The sequence below is a fragment of the Sarcophilus harrisii genome, chromosome 5, assembly GCF_902635505.1.
Source record: "Sarcophilus harrisii chromosome 5, mSarHar1.11, whole genome shotgun sequence".
Taxonomy (NCBI): Eukaryota; Metazoa; Chordata; class Mammalia; order Dasyuromorphia; family Dasyuridae; genus Sarcophilus; species Sarcophilus harrisii.
Window position 1 is genome coordinate 50,273,480 of NC_045430.1, and position 17,340 is coordinate 50,290,819.

General features: G+C 35.8%; 1 protein-coding gene across 4 annotated transcripts in view; it reads right to left on the reverse strand.

The window, feature by feature from the left end:
* Positions 1-719: 719 nt before the first annotated feature.
* Positions 720-17,340, reverse strand: part of SYT1 (synaptotagmin 1) — a 702,364-nt gene continuing 685,743 nt past the window's right edge. For all 4 annotated transcript variants that reach the window (XM_031939617.1, XM_031939615.1, XM_031939616.1 and 1 more), the window contains 2 exons: positions 10,395-10,528; positions 720-4,233 (listed from right to left, as the gene is read on the reverse strand). In XM_031939617.1, coding sequence (XP_031795477.1) covers positions 4,027-4,233; positions 10,395-10,528 — 341 coding nt within the window. In that variant the 3' untranslated portion in view covers positions 720-4,026. The remainder of the gene's footprint in view (positions 4,234-10,394; positions 10,529-17,340) is intronic.

Sequence of the window (17,340 nt, forward strand, 5' to 3'; positions counted from 1 at the left end):
TATGACCATTTGCCCCGTCTCTGGGTTATACAATAATTTAAACTTAACTAACACTTGTTTGGTGATGGGTGGCATGAAACTTAGGATCTAATTCTAGAATATGTGGTAATTGGAGTCTATGAAAAAAAATTTTAAAATTCTCACACTTTAATCTTCATCAAAGAACAGAAATTTTGCAGTAAGTATTTTATTCCTCCAAAGAAGTCTTTCTGCACACTGTGATTTTTGAATTGTTGTTCACTCCCTCACCTCCTTATTACTACTAAGTGGGAAACAATGTTTTATCATTCCTTCTGAAAATGGAATTTTTAAAAAGAGACTTGTTTCAACTCCATTCTGTGCTGAGATATGTGTATGTAGCTCAGGCAGGAGAGAGCCCCAGAGGACATATTGTGGGCACACTAGAAAGCCTGAAGGTGGGCCAAATGAATTGCCCATAAATACAAACAGAGAAACACATGTTGAGAATGACACTGCCTGAGAATGCTAGGAAGTTGAGGCCAAATTCTCATCAGGCTTTGTTTTCCCCTCAGTCAACTCAGTATCCATTGATGTGAGACAAAAGCTGGCATTCAACTGCAGGCTTTTATTTGGCTCCCCAACTGCTTCCACCAAAACCCCAAAATAGCAGGGAATTGACTTAGGAAAAGAGACAGAGTTACTTATTCCACTGCTCAAGGTGGGGAAAGGGGTAAGAAAAGAATGAAAACACAGTGACATCAACAGGAAATAAAACATTTTTATTGAATATCTGTGTAATAGGTCAAGTCATTGGTAACAACAATCAGAAAACTACTGTGGGATTCACTACACAAAGTGAAACAAAATTTTAACCACCTCATCAAAAAATGAAGGTAAAATACAGCTAAAGTTGTCGGCTCGTGGGCCACGGGCCGTTATGGCAGGATAGAACACCCCAACATTTCTACAAGATACAGAGAAAACCCACATATAGGAACACTCAAGCAGGCAGTAAATATACACAAAGGCAACTAGGATCTCTCTACAGCATCAGATTTCTAATACTTTACACAGCTTTGTCAGAAAGGTATATGTGGCTTATCTGAGGATGGATGGTCATCATGGTCAAAAAAGCAGGTTCAGTCACTGTCATGGGAATGATGGCAGAGAGTACCAACCAATTCTACTACGGCAACAGTGTGTCTGGCAGTGTTGGAAGAGAATACATTAAGAGTACTTAATGCGATAGAGAATGTGTATTTTTATCTGGCAGCTAGAACCTGCTTGCTTCTGGGTTCTATATGAACAACTCAAAGCTGGATATGATGAAGTTAAATTCTGTTATGCACAAACAACAATCTAAAAGTCAACCTTGCCCCTCTCTTTGGTAGGGTTTGGTCCCTTAAAATGGATGAAAAGAAGTCCTATTTGACTTTTTCCTCCCTTCACAGAGGCATTTATTCTCCTAGAATGCCTCCTCCATGGGAAATGAGTGAAAAGGACATTATGGCTTAGGGACAATAAAGTTAGGAGAGAATTGTCCTCCCTCCCTCTGCAATCTTGATTCTTTATTCTGTGCTTGTCCCTAGTTTGGTGGCGTTTGCCTTGACTGGGCTGAACAACTAAAGGACCCACCTGATCCTTTATTGAGAAAATATAAAGAAAGGATCTCTATTCATTAGGAGATAGCTTGGAATGCCTCAAGCCTGTTGTCTGGCAGCCCTAGCTGATTTTCCTTGGATTCAGTGAGGAACATGGCATGCTGGTAAGAAGATAAGTATAATAAATTTGGAACACAAGGCCAAGGTAATATGTTTCTTATTTGTCAGGAAAATGAACTTTCACTTCAGAGAACTGTCACTGTCTCTAGCCTAGTCAACCCAAAATTTGGTCTTGGGAGAAAGAGAGAAAGAGAAAGTCTGAAGTGATGTGGAAAAGGAGTTTGATGCAGAATGAGATGGTAGATTGCCCTTAATTTAATAAGGCAATGACCTACCAGGGTGGGTTAAAGTATGGAATATTGCACAGTGTTCAACAATATGCTGTGTGGTCCATCCATTCTCTGAAATTTCCCTGTCCAATGTGTAGCTCTTCAGTTCTGGATTGGTCCATTTGTAACTAGAACTGTTGGTGCTACGTGGGCCTCCGGCAGTGCAGTATAGAAGGGAACGGCAGTATTATAACAATATCACTAAGGAATAAATTGATTGCTATCCACTGAGAAAACTAGATTTCTAAGCACACAAGGCAGTCACAGTGATACACAGAGCAGTCTTTTAAGACTCTTATGGAATGACAAATAACTTCATAATAGTGCCATTACTACATAATAACATTGAAAACATTTAAAAACTCTTCCTGAAACGAGCATCTATTATACATAAGAGATTGCTTCAGTTTTCTAGAACTTGTTCTTTGTTTAGTTTCATCTTTTTTTTTTTAAAGGACAAATTAAAACTCATTTCAGTATAAAGAGCATATAAAAAGATCACTAGCTGTTTGTTTTGGCTTTATTGAAGTGCATTCAGAACTATGGCTAAATTTTGTCCTTTTTTTTTGTCTCAATGGGATTACAATACTGTTGACCACAAAGTCATTTTGTGTAATAAGCACAGGTTGCTGTGTTTAAAAATATTCTGCATTCCTTCTAATCTGATTTTATATAATAAAATATCTTGTTATAAAGTCTAATGTGCAAACCCATTAAGAATTCATCCAGAATGGGAAATCTCCAATAGAATTCCCAGGATGCACATTTATATAAAGGTAAGCACGGAGAGCATCTTCTTGAATGGTCAGGTGGTATTTCATAAATGTTGATTTCTCCCCCCCAGCCTTTCCCTCCCCAGTGAAATACATGCACACACATATACACACACACACACACACACCACCAAACACCATTATATTATTTACTCTAGGTGCAATAATAAGAAATAATTCCTTCCATTCAATTGCTTCCTTGACTATTAAGTGTAAAGCCAGAATTTCAGCTTCTTAAAGTGTATATAGACAAATTCTACACAGTTATCCCTTCCACAATAAGGAGGATAGATAGGGGCACAGTTCCCCCAATCCCTCCATCTTGATCTGGAAAATCGCATGTAAAATTTGTAGGACTAGATCCTTCACCTTCATTTGGCTTTAGGAAATCATATAAGGACTTAGCCTTTTCTGATTTGATGCCAGAGTCTACCAGAATGCTTTTTTTCTTTTAATAACAATTCTGCATTTCTAAACTTTTTCTATGTCATCTGCTGGCATTCTTGTGTCATATTCAACTTTTTGTAAAATGCCCAAAAAGTTCCCATTTAATTTCTTATGCTGACCCATGATATATTGAAACCGAGATGGGGAAAATCGAGATATGGAAGGGATAACTGGACTCTATTGACTTGTGGCTACAATTCCTTGAGGTCAGCTATGGAGCTGCTCAGATCATGCTAAGTTGCCTGTAAAAGAATTCTACAAAATGGGATTTACCCCCTTCAAGTGTGCAGTTTTAAGAATATCCAGTTATTTGAATGGTTCAGTTGAAAGCTCAGATTTGTTGTCCTTTAAGATGTCACTGTAACTGTACTAGTGCCTTACAAGTTGGAATTTTTGCTGGAATGCAGACGATACAATATTTAACCCTAATATATATTATCAGCTCTCCTATATCTCAGTCAATTTACATAATTTAAAATAGAACATCTTATTAAAAACATCTAGATATACACAGATTAGGAAACTCTTACAACATACAAATACACAAACTAGAAATAAATTTTTAGCATACTGCTATATACAACAAATGTGATACAATAAATAATTTCTGTCATGCTCTATCTACACATCATATTGCTTAAAAGAAGAGTAGATCTGGGGGACAGTGGGGTGATAAAGGTCTTAGGGAGCTCTCTACATTTAAAGTTGTGCAAATTAAAACAGGATTTGAAGGAGCACTGATTTGGGTTAGGAATGCATGGCTGGAAATGAAAGGACCTATATTACTGAGGTATTTACAGATACTGGCTAAAGAGCACTATGTGGGCAAATGCAGAAAGGCTTCTTTTGTTCCCTTTATTTCTTGACAGCAAGCATGGCGTCCACCTCCTCCTCTACCTGTAAGGTGTGCCACTGTGCAATGGGTCGCCTGGGATTGGCCAACATGTCTGACCAATGTCGCAGCTCCGCGCCGGTGCTGTTGTAGCCCACAAAGACCTTGCCGATGGCATCGTTCTTGCCAATCTTGTCATAGTCCAAAACAGTTACCACAACTTGTACTTTCTAAAAAGGGAGAAAAGAAAAAAGGAACAAAGAGATCATAAAGAGATTGGAACCAACTCTTCCTGATAAAAGCATTCTATTTTCAAAGGGATTGGAAATCAAGCAAGATGAAGACAGAATGGTCAATGGCTGAGAATGAGGACTTCAAAATTCCTAATTTGATCTACTGATGGATTCTCAAGCCTTGCCAGTCCAACCACTGTTGTTCCCTCGTCCCCTGTGTCTTTCCATCTGCCCTATATGCTGTGTTTAAAAATATTCTGCATTCCTTCTAATCTGATTCTATATAATAAAATATCTTGTTATAAAGTGTAATGTGCAAACCCATTAAGAATTCATCCAGAATTTCTTTTATGTTTGTCTTCCTCAAATAGAAAATATGCTCCTTGAGGGCAAGGATTGCTTATTTATATCCTCAGTACTTAGCTAGCACAGTAGTTGGTGCATAGTAAACATTTAATAAACACTTTTTTATTCACTCATTTTGTCCAGGACTTAGTTGAGTGATCTTGGTCAAGTCTCCAATCTTTGCTCTGTTTTAGCCACTTACTATTTTAAAAATGTGACTTACATAGTTGCTGTGTAGACAAAATAAGTAGTATTTTTAAAAGTCATGTGATTTACTCTGAATAAAAACTATTAGGCTAGAATTGAAAATTTTATTAGGGGAAGTTTAGTTCACAAGTTTTTATTTGTTTTTCATTGTTACAAGGGAGGCCTCAGTCTGGGCTGCAATGGAAAATAATCCATGCAAAGACAAAAGTCATCAATTAAATATATTTTTAAAAATTATTCTGATTTTTAAAACGTTATCAGTCATCAAACATTCATTAAGAATTTTACCAAGTGCAAAGTACTGATCTGTAATGACTTTATTATTATCTAAAGGTATTCCTTTCTTCAAGATATAAGACTAATTTTGGTGATAGCAATTACTTACATTTTGAATTTGCCTCAAATTTGTCAGAAAGTATTTGATAATATCTCTTATACGAACTTATTTGAACAGGGTATATGTTTCCTTCCCTTATATAACAATAATTAATATATATATATATATATATATAGTGCTTTATATGTGCAAGCTCTATGGTAAGTACTTTACAATTATTATCTGATTTTAACCTCAAAAAAATCTTGAGAGATGCATGCTATTATCATTCCCATTTTACAGATGATAAAACTGAGGCAAATAGGTTACATGAGGTACTTAGGGTCATGGGTAGTAGGCATCTGAGGGGAAATTTGAACTCCGATGTTATTATAAATCCAGATTTCATACATTTAAGATAATGTTTTTTATGTTCTTATATTTTTTTAATCCACCTTATTTTTTAATGCATTTTTTTCTTATACTCTGGCATATTTTCTTTGGGCACATATTGACCACATGTTCTTCAATAGAATATTTTCTTAATTAGAATTCCATGTGATAGATCTTAGGACTAGAAATAGCTAGGTTAAGAAGGAATGAAAAAAGTAATTACAAAAAGCATTCAGCTGTAGTTGCAATTTCAGCCATTTTGGAAGCACTCAAGCATGAATCTGAAGAGGGAACCCCCAAACTCTGAAAATCCTTAAAGGAGAAAATCTCTTTCAACTCTGCCTCAGTGAGGGGATTCCACCCCAAAGCACAACAGTTTCATCTTTTTTTATCTAGGTGGGGTCGCTCAGTCCTGAAACCCATTGATTTAAATTCAAATTCTAGCCCTAGCTGAAACCCAGAGAGGAGCTAACTTGGGACTCCACCCATGAGCCCCCTTCAGCTTGTAGCCAAAGCCCCCTATTATAAAAGAGCCAAACTAAAACTCTCTCTTTGCAGATGTTCCAAACATGCCAGCCCTACGCTTGGCACACCAAGGATCTCTGCCCACTGGAATACTATTTCCAGTGCCTTCTTCTCTTTACTCTCACCTATTTCCTTAACTAGACTTTAACCTTACTTCCAATCCCCATAATAAACCTCTTTTATCAGTCTAGGTTTTCAGGTCTATAAATTCCTTTACAGAGGATCTCTGTGCGCCAGAAGGGAATCCTCAGAACTCCCTACCCTTGCGCTGCCACTAGACCTTATTTAACTCCCTGACCACCAGAAACCCTAATTTTATTTGGGTACCCCAAATCTAAACCTCATCAAATCTACTGTCTATATATCTTATTTATATATATGTTATTTTCCCTTTCAAGATTTAAGTTTTTTGAGGGCAGGGATTGTTTTTGTCTGTCTTTGTATTCTCAGAGTTAGTACAGTGCCTGCTACATGACAGGCACTTAATAAACTCTTACTAACTTTACATTCTGTGGACTGTCCTGCTATGAATGGTGTATTGAGAGTCAAACCAAATTAAAATGCAAACTATCCCACAGTGACAGTAAAGCTAACATAGTGCATCTTATATAGAGCTAGATTAAGTCAGCTAAGAAGGGAATTATGTGTGGAGAGTATAGTATTTTCTATCTACACTGGGGAAGACAACAAAAAAAGATAATATTGGTCATATGATGTTCAGATCACAGGATTTAGAACTCCAAGGGATTTTAGTGGTTATGTAACGCAAGCACCTTATTTTACAGATGAAAAACAAATCCAGAAGTTTCATTTTGGGCTACATTTGAAAAAATTCTTTAAAAAGATATGTCACTTGTCTGCCCTCTTTAATAGAACTTTTTGGGTTACTTTTTCTAAAGCAATCATAGTTGCAATCATAGTTGAAGGGAATCACTTTTATTTCCTCAAATGCTAAAATGAAATTTCCATGTTTGCAGAAGTAGAGAGGGAGTGTTTGTTGGAAGCACACGTCCTGTGAAGGGATATACTTTTCCAGGAACACTCAAGATGTGACCTTTAAGGCTTGATAGATTTTCTTCCCAGAAGTTGCTGTTTCTAGTTTTTAAAAACTCTAACTCTACTTAGTACAGAAATCATTTCAGATGTATCCTGAACTCTGTGATGGTCTTAGGAACTCAAAGTAGAGGAAACTCTACTCCCTTCTTTATTGAATTTTATTATAAAAGGGGTGAAGAATACATGGACAGCCATCCCTAAAAGAAAGACTATGTATCTATGCAAAGGGAAGGAGAACATGATAAACATTATTTTTATGCTTAATATATTTTACATCTTGTAGAGGGTTGAAACTATGAAAAAAGTAGTTTGAATCAGACAACAGAGCACTTGAGGCTAATTACCTATCTGATGTGAGACAATGACTCTATTAGCATATGTTTGGATAAATTGTTCTTCTCACTGTTTGGGGCTTACTGAATGTTTGGTGTTAAGATAATTGTAGACAAGGATTGGAGAGCAGAAAGAGAGGGGCCAGAGAGTCACTTTGCCGCAGGATGGAGAGGAGGGAGGCTAATGGCTCTGGACTTGAGAATCCAGGTTTCTGCTTGGCTGCCTCTTTCACTTCTCCCCCTAAAGACCAAGGACTTTGATTTATCCTGACTCTGGCTGACCCTGAAGCCCTCCAGAGAGCTAGCCCATACTTCACAACATCCTTCTGTCTTGACAAAATACTATCTTTTCCACAACCTTTCCCTAGGAAAAAAAATTTTTTTTATATTTAATGTGTGTATGTTTCAGATCTAACGGATTGGCTTTGCCTACTATTGATGGCTTAAAAAAAGGGGATTTTTATTAAGGGTGGTGTAGAATTGTAGCCTCAAGGAGAAGCTTTACTGTAGTAGTCTTTTTTAATCTCAGTGGCTGCTCTTTTGTTATTTGGTTTTGCAGAATTAAAAAAATGTCAATGTTAGTTACCAGAGGAATAAGGTCTTAGAACCCCAAAGTGCAAAATAACATACACTGAAAAAAATTGATGGAGGAAATGGCTATCTTAAGCAATTTTTTCATCTGAGTTAATTGACTCAAGTTAGTTGTGATGAAGATGGGAATCATTGTCATCTGAAATTCTAGCACATCATGAGACAGAAATAGAAAGTACATGTTATGTTAACCAAGTGGATGCCTGGACTGGACTGACACTGACAAGCAGGTGAGCTAGGTGTGAATGAGCAAGATCACCAACCCATCTTTTTAATTCAGAGGTTGAAAGTCTAGAGGTGATGTTCATGTAGAGTGAGAATAATCCTGTATAAGTAATAATACTAATTAATAGAGCTAATAATTACAACAATAAAGATAGCATTTACATAGCACTTACTATGTGCTAAGTTCTTTATAAATATTATCTTATTTGATCTTTCCAACAATCCCTTAAGTAAGTGCTCTTCTTATTTTCATTTTATAGGTGAAGAAACGAAGACAAATGGGAATTGCATGTGAATTCAGGTGTTGCTGATTCTAAACCCAGTACTCTGTCTCTACACTATTTAGCTGATTTTTCCAATAACATGATTTCCTTTATTCTCACTTTTTGGACTTTGCCACTATGCCTCAACTGATTTTTTCACCCTGGAATATTCCTCCACCCTTGAAGATCCTTTCTTCCAATGGTGAAGTTCTTCAGAGAACTCTCAATTTGAGAAAAGGTTTAGAATAATCATCTATTTCCTGGTTCAGCTTCTGTCTCTCTAGACTTTACTATCTGTTGTAAATAACTTTCCCCCAACTTTTCAACTCCATTTTATGTGTTGTCTTCTATTAGAATATAGCTCTTTGAGGTCAGGAACTATTATCCTTTTTATTCATATTTGTACACCCACTTACCTGACAAATAATAGGTACTTAATAAATGTTTATTGATTGAGCTTGGGGGAACATATAGTCCAACCTAGAAATTATTATTGTTCTTGCTCAGTTTTTTTTTCCCTCAGGCAACTGGGGGTTAAATGACTTGCCCAGGGTCACACAAATAGGAAATGTTAAATGTCTGAGGTCAAATTTGAACTCAGGTCCTCCTCATTTCAGGGCTGGTGCTCTATCCACTATACCGCCTAGCTGCCCCTTGCTCAGTTTTTTTAAGTCATGTCCCCATTTTCATGACCCCATTTTGGAGTTTTTTTTGGCAAAGATACTGTAGTGGTTTTGCAGTTTCTTTCACCAGCTCATTTTATAGATAAAGAAATAGACAAGCAAGGTTAAGTGACTTGGCTAGGATCACATAACTAGGAATTGTCTGAACCTGAATTTGAACTTATGAAGATGATTTTCCTGACTCAAGGTCTAGCATTCCAACTACTATGTCCCCTAGCTGCCTAGAAATTATTATGGCCCAGGGTAATCAAAGGTTATGCTTTGTTATGCTCTTTGTAAGTCTCCTGTTCCCCTCCAGAAGGAAAAAAAGCCTTCTGAAGGGGATGAAAGTATGATGTACTGATTATGCACTATGTCCGAAAACAATATTTGGGAATAAGAAAAACAACCTCTATTGTTTAGAAAATCCACCCTGTAGCTTTATTAACTCCCCTTTATTTCAAACATCCCTTCCTGTTCATGGTCTAATTATTTTGGTATTGAAGGGATTGTCTATGTCAATTATTTCATTAAAACAGAGGAATAATGTTGCTCCAAATACAACAATCTGACTCTAGTACCCACTGAGAAGCAGCAGGAGAAGGCTCCTATCTATAGAGAGCCTGTTGGAAGCTGGTATTTCCATCCTATCATTACAAAACATGGTATTTCAAACATGAAAAGGCCTCCAATAAAAAAGATCACAAATGATCAGTGTGGCTGCAACTTCTCATTCTAAAGGTTTCCAGATAGGAACTCTTTCCCTCTCCCTCTCCTTCTCCTCTCCCCTCCTATTGCTGAAAGGTGAAAGGATGCTTGTTATTTAACTACTGACACATCCATTCCCAATTGGTCAAATTTTAATCAGTTTTTCTTTTTTTCCTCTTGTGATCCTTAATCAATTTTTATACTAATTAAAGATGAAAGATACTGCAGAATACACTTCTTTTTTGCCAATTCATTTCTACTCAGTACAAAATGACTCATACCTGGTCTTTTTCCCCCTTGTGTTTTGGGGGGGTAAGAGGAGGAGTCAAGCAGAGGGTGGATCTGGTTGACAAATTGACTGTCCTTAAATGCAGTTCTTTGTCATCTTCTAAGCATCATGGGAGGGAAATGGAAATACAGGTGATAATAGAGGCACACTTCCTTTGCTAATTAAAGAGGTCTGTGTTGGATATTTTGGAGGTTTGGAGGAGTGAGTGAACTGAAATAGGAGAGACATTATCGAGCTTGATATTACCTGGATTTGCTCGAAGGGTACTTCAAAGCTGAATGACTCATTATAGTAGGGATTCAGTGTGTTCTTCTTAATGGTGGTCTTTTTCTTCTTCAATCTCTTGCCATTCTGCATCAAATGAATCTTCACATAGGGATCTAAGGAAAGCAAATGGGAAGTAGAGTTAGGAATTCAGGGATACATTTTTCTGCTTCCTGGTTGAAATTTGTAAATGAGACAGATACCTCCCTGTAGGGAAACAACTCTATAATGGATTTTTTAATCTAGTGAGAGGAAGGAAGGAAACAAGCATTTATTAACCACTTATTATGTACAATGCTATGTGCTAAAATTTAGTTTCAAAGACTTTCATAAAAGTATCTCAGGAAAGGAGAAGAAAATAAGCATTTGTACGGCACCGAATGTGTGCTTATTTAATTTTCACAGTAGTTCTGGGAGGTAGATGCTTTTATTATCTCTTACATTTCAGGAAACTGAGGCAGACAAAGCTTAAGTGACTTGATCACAAAACTAGTAAGCGTCTGAGGCTGGATTTGAATTTTGGTCTTCTTGACTCCAGACCTTGCACTCTGCTCTGCCTCTATCTCTGCCTTTGGAGTCAGGAAGACCTGAGTTCAAATCTAGCCTTTTGTTACTGGCTATGTGATCCTGACTAACTCACTTAACCTCTGCTTCAGTGTCTACATTTGTTACACAAGGAAGTTGACTTTGAAGACCCTTAAAGTCCTTTCCAACTCTAAGTCTATGGTCCTGGGTAAATAATTTCTTTTTTTTTTTCTTTCCCAATTTTATTGTTTTTTCAAAATACATGCAAAGACAGTTTTCAACACTTCCCTCTGCAAAACCTTGTGTTCCAAATTTTTCTCCATCTCCCTACCTCAAGACAGCAAACAATCATATATAGGTTAAACATGTGCAATTCCTCTAAACATATTTCCATCTTTGTCATGCTGTGCAAGAAAAATTAGATCAAAGAGGAAAAACCATGAGAAGGAAAAAAGCAGATAAACAAACAGCAACAGCAAAAAGATGAAAATACTATATTATATTCCACATTTAGACCCCATAGTCCTCTTTCTGGATGCAGATGGCTGTCTCCATCCCAAGTCTTTTGGAATTGCCTTGAATCCCCTTCTTGTTGGAAAGAGCCTTCATTGGAAAGAGTTCATCAGTGGATAATCACACAATCTTGCTATTACTATATAATAGTAATAGTTCTCTTGATTCTGCTCACTTCACTTAGCCTCAGTTCATGTAAGTCTTTCAAGGCTTTTCTGAAATAATCCTGCTCATCATTTCTTTAAATCATTTCTCTGAGTCTCAGTTTCCTCATCTGTAAAATGAGGGAATTGAACATAAATATTTCCAAGGTACTTTCCAAATCAGTATTTATGGTCCTATAATACACACACACACACACACACACACACACATGTATAAATATATATATTATTTATAAAAAATTATCCCTCCCTGAGCCTCATTTTCTTCTTCTGCAAATAAGGATACTAACAGATCTAATTCTATCTCACAGGGTTGTTGGGAGGCTTAAATGATATAATAAAAAAAAAACATTTATTAAAAACCTTCTTTGTGTGAGGTGTTAAGAATACCAAGACAAAACCTGGGCAAATAATTATACCTTCTTAAGTTTCATTTCCTTCATTTATAAATGAGGATACTAACAGGTGTAGTTCTATTTCTCAGGGTTGTTGGGAGGCTTAATTAAAAACCCCCAAACATTTATTAAACACTTTCTTTGTGTGAAGTATTAAGAATACAAAGACAAGACTTGGACATTCTCTGCCGTCAAAGAGCTTAAGTTCTCTAAATATATTAGAATTTAGCATTTCAGGATCATTTTTTACTTCAAATAATATATTTATAATTTAACATATATTTTAGAATACGTTTAAATGGTATAGTAGAATGAGTGCTAGACCTAGAGTTAGAAAGATTTGAGTTGGAATTCTGTCCCAGACACCACTTGTGTAATTTTGGAAGTAATTCATCTGCATAAGTGGAAGGAGTCTCTATTCTGGGAATATACTACATTAGTGAAATCATGTGCAATTGAAAAAAATTATTTTCAAGAATCTTTCATTTCCAGACTTGAAGTGTGATATAAGATACTCTTACTATCTCAAAGTTCAAGGTCATGTTTTCAAGGAAAAAACAAAAGTGATTTTGATTAACAAATACCCAAATTAACTAAAAACATATGAAGAAAGATGCTATCTAAATCCAGAGAAAGAACTGATAAAGAGAAGTATGTATAGAATAATTTTACATACACACACATACTTATTTGTGTCTAATGATGGCCATCTCTAGGGTATGTGGTATAGTAGAAAGATAAGAAATTTACACAATAATTTTGTCATACATTTAAAAGTAATAACGAGTTGTGCATGGTAGATTTGCAGTTTCATGTGCAATCTTTTTTTCTTGTACTATATTATTGAAATGCTTGTTTTATTCCATAAATTAAAAATAAAATTAAAAAAGGAAGCAAAAGTCATAGGTGAAATGGACTCCTCTCTTCTAATGATCAACTCTGAGCTCCCTTAGCATCTCCAAAGGATCCCTGGAATAAATACCAATCTAAATACCCTTTGAGAAACAAGGCTTTTCCTGGGGTTGCCTTACTTAATTTTTAAAAATATGAACAAATTAGCTTCTGGAATGATGCATGATAATTTTTTCTATAGAGCTCAAATCTTCTGGTTTCTAAAGGAGAAAACAATCCATCATTACTGTTCCCCCTCTCAAAATAACTCCACACCAAAACAAAAAACTTTTTCATGTACACAGACCAAAGCTGGTGAGCCAGCAATAATCAGCTCCTTCAACAAAAGAGCTGCTTAATGACTAGAAATCCCAGTGTAAACAGATACATCTGCAGCCTCATCCTGGATTGTAAAGGAATTTGGCCTTTTCACTATGAATATATCTTGATGACAAGAGACTTGGTTTGTTTGGTAAAGCCTTCCCTTTGCTCCACTAGCTGGCACTTTTACAAATAAACACAATGACAGCAACAATGACTGTCAACCTGTGTTTTTGCATTGGCACAGGGGCTGAAGCCAATTTGTGTTTTCAAGTTTAAATACTCTTTCCACTTGCATTCAGGAACTCATTTAGGCAAAGGTGCCATGGAAAGAACTAGATGGTTGGCACTAGGGGAAAAGGGATTGATTTGCTGTATAATCCCAACAGTGTCACTGAGTGATTCTTTGTTTTCTGTGAAATCATCCATGAGAACAAGCATTGGTCCATATCCCAGAACTGAAAACAAGTCAGAGTAGCTTAATGAGATTCAGGCAATAAACAATCTTAGAACGTTAACATCAAAACATCGCAGACTTTCATCTGGAAGGGATTCTAGGATATATCAAGTCCAACCATCTAATTTTATAGATGAAGATATTGAGGTTTAGAGGTAACAAGTGATTTGCTTAAGATCTCAGACTAGTAAATGGCAGGGGCAGAATTTGAAGTCAGGGCCTTTGACTCAAGAGTTAATTAAAGGGGGGTAAATAGCCTGGCTTGGAGTCAAGAAGATTCATTTTCCTGAGTTCAAATCTGGCCTTAGACACTTAATAGCTATGTGACCCCGAGAAAATCACTTAAATTTGACTTTCTCAGTTTCCTCATTTGGAAAACGAATGGGAAGAGATGGTAAACCACTCTAATATCTTTGTCATGAAAACTCTAGATGAAGTCACAAAGAATGAGAAAAGACAAAGCAAGAACAAAATCTTACCATCTATTTTACGGGGTTATTTAAAAAATTGCTTTGTAAACTTTGCAAATGTTGTCAATAAGAGTCATACATGACTCAAAAATGGCTGAATGACAAACAACCTTTGATTCTAAATCCAGAATTATATTCTTCTTTCCATGATAACACAATGACTTTCTGCATGCAGTATTCTACAACTTTCTTTTCCCTTCCTGACTGACTTTGAGAGTATTTGGCATCTATGGACAGAAAGCATGGAATTTTAAATTGGGAGTTTGGAGAGCTAGTGAATTTAAATCACTAACTTTTTCAAGTCTCACTCTTGACTCAGTTTCCTTATTTGCAAAAAACATTTGAATTTCTCTAGAATTTAGACTAGGATCCATGAACTTTAAAAAATAGTTTTACTGAATTTCACTAATGCTAAGTACATACAATTAGTTTCCTTTGAAATCCTAAATATTTTTAAAAAGTATTTAAAAATATTCACAGAAAGGGTCCATGGTTTACATTAATCTTCCAAAGAGCTCTGTTACAAAAAAGTTAGATTATTAAACCCTTTAGGTGTTCTATATTTTTTTGGGGGGGGCTGTATATCTTATTAATAAGAATTCCATGGATTAAAGATTTATATTCTGATTATCTGAAAAGTAGAGTCATACATTTAGGTAATAAGCTTGATAGAGAACCTTCCTTGGAGCTGACAGATATAAACTTCCAAGAGTCTAATTTCACTATTGATCTATTACAAATTTAGCCTAAGAATTTCAGAAAAGTCTGGAAAGACTAACATGAATTAATGCTGAGTGAAATGAACAGAATCAGGAGAACACTACACAGGAACAGCAAGATTATGTGATGATCAACTATGTTAGATTTGATTCCTCAGCAATACATTGATCCAAGATAATTTCAACACACTTGAGACAGAAAAATACTATCTGCATCCAGAGAGAGAACTATGGAGACTGAATATGATGAAAATAACTTTTTTATTTTTGATTTTCTTTTTCTTTCTCTTGGTTCTTCCTTTTTATTCTGATATTTCTCTCACACAATTGGTAAGTATTAAAGGTCAGATTTGAACTCAGGGAGATGAGTTTCCCTGACTCCAGGAAACTTAGGTGCTCAGTTTCTTTATAGCTAAGGCAACTGTGTAAAATCTATCTATTGAGTCTTAAAGAATTCAAAGCAATCCCAATAGACTTTGGACAGAAAATGCCATCTGCATTCAGAAAAAGAACTAAGGAGACTGAATGTAAATCAACACATGCTATATTCACTTCTTTTTTTCTGTTTTTTTTTTTTTTTCTCTCTCCCTTGGTTTTTCCCTTTTGCTCTGTTTCTCTTCCAACATGATTCATAATGCAATGTGTGTAAAAATAAAGAAAAAAAGAAAAAAACTCTTAAAGAATCAGTTGGGATGTTCTGTGGGTCTGATTTTATGAGAGATTTACTGAAACTGGAATTTTTCAATGTTGATGAAATCAAAGATCCTTTCCATATATATGAGACAATTGGAGTTAAAGTGACTTGCTCAGGGTTACACATCTAGGAAGTGTTAAGTGTCTGAGGTCACAGATCCTCTTGACTTCAAGGCTGATTCTCTAACCACTGCACTAACTAGCTGTCCCATCCTTCTTATATAATCAATCATATTTAAGTATGAATATATCATCTGAAAGGTCATAGAACATAGAACCACAGGCCTAAAGTTGGTGGGAACCTTAAAAGTCATCTATGTCAAAGCTTCCCTCTCACATATGAAGCAGCTCAGCTAGTCAGCGGCTAAGGCAGAGATCTGAACTTCAGATCTTGTGACTCCAAACTGAATTCAAAGCTAGTACTGAGGAAAAGAACAAGCGCCTAATAGCTAGCTACCTGGGTGGGATCAGGGGAGGAGACCCTAAGAGCAAGTTGGGAATTCTCTGGTCTTGAATTTTTCATCTGTAGAATTCATTTTTATAAGAGATATAGTTAGAAGGAATCTTACAATTCATTTAGACCATAGTTTCTTCACCTTTCTGGTGGCATGGAAGACTGATTGAGCCATTCTACCATCCTCCACAGATGGTATCATATAATTATAAAACACAGCAGCTGACTCTGGAGTTGGGATGCCCTGAATTCAAGTTTCACTCTTGACACATCCTAACCGTGTGATCCTAGTCAAGGTATTTTTAGTGCTTTAGTTGAGAGTATAAGCAACAATGCTGACCTGCATTGATAAAGTCCAGTGGTGCTCAAAGTATGGTACAGGGAACTTGTGGGATGGGACCCTTAGACCCTCTTCTGGGTATCAAAACTATTTTCATAACAACACTAAGGCATTTAAATTTTTAATGCAGCAAATATCAGTAGATATAACCAACATAAACAAAAGTTTTTTTAAAGGGTTCTCAATTTTTTAGACTATAAAGAGATCCTAAGATCAAAATGTTTGAGAATTCCTGGTATAAAGGGTTTCCTCATAAAAGAGTTTTCTCTACCAATTAAATCTTAAGTATCATTAAAAAAAAAGGGAAATGTATAGAAGATAGATGCAAAGTTAGATAACAAAAGATGAATTTAAGAGCCTGGTAGCATAGTTTTATAAAAAAAAAAAAGTGTCAGAAATATGAGATCTCCAGAAGGAGGTGAGCCTGATAAGGAAGCTAAACCCAACAAAAAGAAAAAGATACTTTAAAACAGTTAAATTAGAAGAAAAAAGAACACCTTTTCTTGAGGGTAGGTGGGGTGATGATACTAAGCAGAGTCACTTGATTATGATTTTGCTTCTCTTTTCTCTGACAAGAATTACATTTGCATTTCAAATAACAGAACAAAAATGACTAATGCCATTGATGTTAAAGATAAATAAAGAAAAAAATTAGAGAGCATCTAGTTTGCCTTTATAAGTTCAAGGTACCAGACCCTAGGGAGGCTGTACTTGGATATTGAAAGAACTGGCAGATGTGACTGCTGAATTAGTAATATTTTAAATATTATGGAAAGTGCAAAACATACCACAAGATGAGAAAAATAAATTATCTGAATTTTCAAAAGAAGGAAGAGATTTTTCTACCAACTCTAGGCCAATCACTTGACTTTGATTCTTGGGAATAATCTAAAATGGAATTAAAGAGATAACTTAGGAGAATGAACATTTTTAAAGAGAAACTGATTATTAAAAGTCAGTATGGTTTCATCAATAACAAGTCAAGC